At 37.4% G+C, this 6,857-nt stretch overlaps 1 protein-coding gene across 1 annotated transcript; it reads right to left on the bottom strand.

The window, feature by feature from the left end:
- Nucleotides 1–597: 597 nt before the first annotated feature.
- On the bottom strand, nt 598–6,511 carry LOC139893749 (uncharacterized). The gene is made up of 7 exons (XM_071876923.1): nt 4,043–6,511; nt 3,808–3,966; nt 3,522–3,701; nt 2,909–3,103; nt 2,703–2,801; nt 1,976–2,599; nt 598–1,094 (listed from the first exon to the last, which is right to left on the bottom strand). The coding sequence occupies exons 1-7, from the start codon at nt 6,311–6,313 to the stop codon at nt 738–740; spliced, it is 3,885 nt and encodes a 1,294-aa protein (XP_071733024.1). The 5' UTR covers nt 6,314–6,511; the 3' UTR covers nt 598–737.
- Between the last annotated feature and the right edge of the window lie 346 nt (nt 6,512–6,857).

Genomic DNA, 6,857 nt, shown 5'->3' on the forward strand with positions numbered 1-6,857 from the left:
ACAAAATCTATTACAGCATACCCAAAAACCTACCGATGCACCCAAAAAGCCTTTGACTAGCGGTATCGAGGAGTCTCTAACCTTGAGGTCATAGGTTTGAATCTTATTTAAAACATTATTCGTGCAAAATTATGTAGAGTGCGTGAATTTGCCATTAAAAAAACTACTAATGCATATATATGTAAAGAGCCTTAATTACCAAGTATATGTAAATATAAATATGACCTGCCAGGCTTAAGCACTTGGATGCAAATTTGTTATTCATCGTAGGAATTCTTTAATAACGACCCTAGGTGTCATTAAGAGATGTTTTGTGCATACTCAGTGCATTTAAGGGTAGTTATTTTTGTGAGATAATGGTTAGTACAAATAAAACTTGCATATCATAATTTATAATGACAATTAAAAAATTATTTCTCATAACACTAAAATCAACAATCAACAAACCCCAATATATGTTAACTAGTGATTAGCCCTTGGGCCGAGGCGCAATTTTTTACACATTGTGTGGTGACTACAAGTATTAAACGACATTGCAAGAACCAAAACTGAAGAAAAAAATAACCAGACTAGAAACTCTTTTAAACAAAATAAAATACTCAAATTTATTATATAACTCTTTAACGCATATATATCTCTATCAATGATTTTTAATGTCTAAAACTCAATCCAAGAAGAAGAAAAAAAGGTTCTCTATAAATTTGAAAAGTAACAAGCACACATTACGGGGAAGATATTCAGACACCACGACGCCCGGGGAATTTAAGATTAACATAGTGATCGCCACTACCCAACAAAAACAGAAAAACGATGAAAGCAATAGCACCAACAGCAAGACAGATTTTCACATAGTACTGAAAGTTTCTCCTGTTTCTGAGCAGTTGAGGCGGAGGGGTAGGTTTTGGCTTGAGTAGCTTAGAAAAGGAATGTGGTGGTGGTTTATGTGTCTTCTTTTTTTGCTGCTCCTTAACACTTTCTTGTTCCTTAGCGGTAGCCTCATTTGAGCTTTCGGAGCTCGCAGCGTCTTCCCCATTTAAGCTCCCGTCTCCACCTAATTTCTTCTTTTCCTTCTTTCGTAAGCGTTTTTCTCTCTCCTGCATCAACTCACATTATAATTAATCATCAGTTATGCACATTTAATCAGTACATCTAGTAGATATGAAAATACGGTACACCCTTGTTGCACACTAATAACACCATCATATATATGTTACTCCGTACCATATAAATTAGTGTAACGTGATGTGCCACCTAAATTTGGTTGTTACGAATCATCTCCCCTCTACTTAACCTATTTTTGTATACATATTTGAACTATGTAAGTATGATATTCACTTTTACTGTTTTACAAATGAAATACTTTATGGATGTGCACCTTCTAAATATATTAAGAAATCCAGTTAACAAGTTTCAACTAGTCCCAGACGGAATCTTTCACTTATTAAGTAATCATGTCAGTACTTCACCTTAAAACGAAATGTCTAAATGAATCGTGATCTGATTCTTCAGTTTATGGATATGCATGTGGTTTGACAGATCATAATCTTAGGATGAGAGAACCAATCTAAAAAATATAGATCATGATCTACAAAACTAATATCATATAACAGATATGTTCTTAAAAAAATGTAACGTCGACAAAAATTCATGACTGACGTCCTTCTAAAGATTCGTCATATCATATAACGACTCACTTATACAGTTCCCAGATATTATTAAGGGAAATAAAGAGCAACACAACGAAATAATATATTGTCCTTGTGAGTTAGACCTTACAAGGCTAAGCCTGAAAAGTGAAAACCTTTAGCTATTAACACACCTATATATTTCAATGACTCGGTAGATATGGACATATAGATATCATTAGGCCTGAAAGAATGATCACAAAATAACCTATTTCTGTGAATGCATGTCTATGTGAATCAAGTAAAACAAGATTGCTAAGAGTAAGTAATAAAAATTGCCTAAAATGTACCTTCTCTTTTTGCTCAGCTTCCTTGCGGGCCCTAATCTCAGCCCTGATTTGGGCCTTTTCAGCATTACGTTTTTTCCTCTCAAGTGCTTCCATCGCCTTGGCCTTCTCCTCAACCCGTCGTTGTTCTTTCAACTTAGCTTCAGCTTCCGCTTTCTTTAATTCTTCAGCTTTTCGGGCCAACTCAATCTCCTCTTTTGTTGATGTATTCTCTTCCTCCTTTATATCATCGATTGCCTTGGTAACTACTGCCACCTCAGCAACGGTTGCCACGTCACTTCTCGATGTAGATTTTGCGGGACCTTTAGATTTCGATGCCTGATTCTTTTGTCCCGATATATTCTCGATAGACTTGTTGCTATCTACTGCATGCTTATCTTCAGTCAATGAAACAAGTTTTCCTTTTTCAACATTCGACACAGACTTTACTTCAATTGGAATAGATACCAGACTCGTATCAGTTTCCTGATTCGCTACACTGGGTTGCGCGGGTGAAACGTCATCATCACGAACAAGTGAGCTGGCATCCTGTGCCCTTTGTCTTCTGTTTGCATTTGTAGTCCACCTGTTGGTGTACTCGTTTCTAAACTCGTCATTATTGTTCCATTGCTCCATAAATGTCTCCACCTACAACCAGTGACGTGTTATGTTAATCCAATAATTAAATATCTGCTTAATCACTAATTTAAATTGCAAAATAAATACCATAAATTTATGTTTTTCAAATAACCTGATAAGCGCACAAACGATGAAGCGAATCTTTATCTCCGCATTTATCAAAATGCCTTGCTTCCGCTAGGTCTTCCTTGTACTGACGGAATTGTCGATTCTAAACAACAATAGCCAAAATTAATTATCTAATTTGTACACCAAGTGCCTTAAAAACATATCCTTGATTCGCTACCAATCTATAAAAAGCAAAATGTCACAACAAACCTTATCATATGATAGTTTCTTCAAACTATTTAAATGGGCGTACGCTTGTTGGCGAACACCATCTGCAGCCCTGAACTGATTTTGCATTTCCGTTTCCCTGTCACGCTCCTCGTTGTATTTTTTTCGCACTGCTTTGACAACCTCTTCCGCTTTTGAGACCTTAACTTTTAAGGCGTCCAGTTCTTTCCTTAAAGTCTGTATATAATAATGAATCGGTGATTAAGATCTAATAGTTGAGACATGTATAGTGGAAAAGTATTTGCTAAAACGGTCATAATATAAGGCAACAAGACAATGAGTGCCCGAATGGTGAACAATCAGATTACAAGGTAGACTCCACTTCATTAGAACCTTTTTATATGATTGGATGCTCAAAGGGATTCATTCCATTGAAGATGGGAACAGAACACAATCATTAGTGATATAGATATACAATAATAAATATGACATTGTTCAGTAAAGTATCTAGTTACTATTTGGTAATTTGTTTAAAGGTATTTCATTTAAAATCATATTCCATTAAACAAAATGTGTAAAATTATACGCATTTACACAATTACACCGTACATGATACATGTTGAGTAACAGATTGATAAAAGAAAGATATTTATACCTTCAAACGCTCCTCGTTCTGATCTTTCTGGTCTATAGCCTGTCGAATTTCTTCATTGGTTCCCATATTTGAGGCTAGCTGATCCCGCAATGACTTCAGTTGCTTAATCTCACGAATGAACTGCTTTTCATCTTTTAGCTGTATTGTTTCGTGTTGTATCACATGCTCCATATTAAGTATCTGCTTCAGCAACATCCAAACATAATTATAGTCTATAATATGTAGCAAGGCACTTATATAAATAGTTCAGCTTTTGTATTTGGGACATAAAAGAAATGCATCATACCCTTTTATCAATATCTTCAACAGACATTGCATTTTTCCACCTGTTGATGACAGCAAGGACGGAGTCTATTTCCTGTCGCTTCAATTTAACTGACCGCCTCGCTTTGTTCTCGTCCGCTATGGCTGCATTAAAGGCCTCATGGAGGACTCTCAATGTATCCTGTAAAAAGAAACATTAATCAAACTTCTGAATTTGTAAGTATAACGACAAAATCAATGATTTTTGGATTTCTCACCCGTTTTTCTAAAACCTGAACTCGAATTGCATCTCGCAGGCTTGTCTTCTCGGTAACTTGGGACTGTGCTCTTCTAATATCTTCCCTAAAACTTTCATCCTCAAATCTGGGAATCCTAATCAGGAAATTATATTTTAGAACCTCAGCTTTTTCATCCTGTACATCAGTAGCATCACTTACAGAACCCTCTACAGAAGACCTTTTGTCGTTGTTTCCATCTGTAAGTGAACCATTAATATCCTGTTCAATATTGTCACTGTCGACAACACATGCAGGTTTGATATCCTCATTTATGACATCAGGCACTTTAATTGCACCATTAACTATATTAGGAATGGTCTCATGACGCCCAAACGACCCAAACTCAATTACAGAAACAGGGTTCATAATTGTGTCAGGATAACTTGATGTCTTGTCATCTCTAACATGTGTATCCTTAACATCAGTTTCTTTTTCTTCATCATTGGGGGCATCAGAATTTTCAATCCCAGGTTGAGAATCTATACATTCAGCAGAACTATTCTCTGTGACCAGATCAGGTAAGAATTCAACCGGGGAATCCTTTCCCGCAAGTTCTTTTTCTGCATCATCAGGAACATCAACAATTTCAACCCCAGCTTCAAAGTCTGTACCTTCAGCGGCTCGATTATCTGTAACAAAATGCGTTCCAGGTTCAGTCTTCTGTTCCGCTACTGTCGAATCATCAGGATTAGAAAGTGAACCATTCTCCTGCTTAACCAGTAACTCCCCTGCCTCGCATTCTGATTTAACAGGACCAAGAGTTTCAACATTTTCAGGGCTTTCCTCCGAATGGAATCTGTCTTGAGATTTAACAATGCAATTGCTGGATTCACAGTGCGAGACTGTAATCTTGTGAGTGATGGGCTCAATGTTAGTTACGGTCTCCGATGACACATCAGCGTCATTTGCAGGTTCTGCAGTGTTATCCATGCTCAGATCATCTTGAACATTGTCTATAACAACTGTTCGAGATTCGTGAATATCATTTTCTATATTGACCTGCTCCGTCATCCCTTCAATATCGGCTATTAACTCTTCAGATTCTGTGGGTTTAACGAATCTTTCTTGAATATCATTCCCTTCTGGTTTTTCCTTATCGGCGTTTAACAACAAAGATTCGCTTTCACAAGCCTCTATTCCAGAAACCTGAGTCTCTCCCATCTCCAAAATCCCATCCAACTTTTCAACTTTCCCATCAACCAGAGCATCAGTGTCTTCAGACGACACAAGTCCTGTGTCTGGATACGATTCTGATTCTATACCCGACCCAATGTTTGACTCTCCAGATTGCTTGCTATAGGATGGGTAAGAAGGTGACATCGATTCACTTTTGTGCTCAGTTTTTATCCCATCGCAGACAGGATTCCGTTCCTCTTCTACATTGACCTCTAAGGTCTTAAGTAACAACTCCTGATGCTCTTCAGACTTTACATCAGACTCCATAACTATCGTACTAGCATCTACTTCCTTTGTAAGATCACTAACACGTTCTGAATCACCAACTAATACTAGATGTTCTTGGTTGTCAACTAAACTGTCAATGGATTCTGACCCATCAACAGTGACTTGACCTTTTTGCTCCTCAATTGTACTTCCAGAAGATTCTGATCCATCAATTGCATTTTGACACTCCAAACCATCAGATAGCTTACCAGATCCATCAACTGTTACATGAGCTTCTAGTTCCAATGATTCTGAGCCATCAGCAATTACTTGACCTTCCAAATCTTCAGATGGCTTACCAGACCCATCTAAAGTAGTTTTACATCCCGACTCGTTGATCACAGTTTTAATAGACTCTGGCTCATCATTAACCATCACTTCACAATCTGCATTCTGAACTTGATTGGGAATAGAAAGCATCTCATCCGATGTGTTAACTACGTCATCAGCTGACAGAGGCTGAGTGATAGTCACTTGAGACTTCGATTCCCCTGACGGATTGATAATAGACTCTGGCGTAAGATCTGTCACTCGCGAAGTCTCCGATGTGTTCAAAGTAGACTCCAAATCAAAAGTAACTGCAGAAACAGCATCATCCGATTCGGCTGCCACATCAGCAATCTCCTTATCATCAGCCAATTCATCATTATTGTTAACAACTTCACCATTCACATCCTGACCAACAAGACTAGTCTCCATTACTACAGAACGATCAACAGCAGATCCATTCTCAATATCCACATCGTCACTCAAAGCTTTAACAAGAGAATCACTTAAAATCAAAGAATCATTACCAGATGCATTCATTTCCAACACCAACGAATCATCACCTATCCCACTGTTTCCTAAGCCCGATTCTTCCTTCTTTTCATCAGCTGAATCAGAGATTACAGTAACATCATCAACACTAACACCACCTCCTGTATCACCAGGATCACCACCATTAACAAACACATACGACAAATCATCAGACTCATCTTTACCGTCACTATTACTGTTACCACCGACATTACTCAAATCATTCATATTCATATCCAGATCAACAACACACTTTTCATCAATTTCGACTTTACGTTCAGTATCATTGCTAACTACTTGAGTACCAGCAGCCATTGCTAACAGATCACAAATTCTACAAATTCAAAATTACACAATCACACATCACAAACAACCGCAATTATGATCATTATAGTCACAATTTCGATATTAAACAGTAAACATATCTACATAAAAATTAAAACAATGCGAAGGATCAGAATTGTACTTACGAGTAAAATTAGATTAGGATTCGGATCCGGTGTGATCCAGATGCGAAGAAACAGATCGTACATACACCGAATCAGAATCTAAC

The sequence above is a fragment of the Rutidosis leptorrhynchoides genome, chromosome 2 (assembly GCF_046630445.1).
Source record: "Rutidosis leptorrhynchoides isolate AG116_Rl617_1_P2 chromosome 2, CSIRO_AGI_Rlap_v1, whole genome shotgun sequence".
In the NCBI taxonomy this organism is placed as follows: Eukaryota; Viridiplantae; Streptophyta; class Magnoliopsida; order Asterales; family Asteraceae; genus Rutidosis; species Rutidosis leptorrhynchoides.

Coding starts and splice junctions, on each gene's coding strand:
- LOC139893749 (XM_071876923.1), bottom strand. CDS start 6,313: ATGAATGCATCTGGTAATGATTCTTTGATTTTAAGTGATTCTCTTGTT. Junction 2,802..2,908: donor AGAAACTATCATATGATAAG/GTTTGTTGTGAC, acceptor ATTGTTGTTTAG/AATCGACAATTCCGTCAGTA. Junction 1,095..1,975: donor AAGCTGAGCAAAAAGAGAAG/GTACATTTTAGG, acceptor GAGTTGATGCAG/GAGAGAGAAAAACGCTTACG.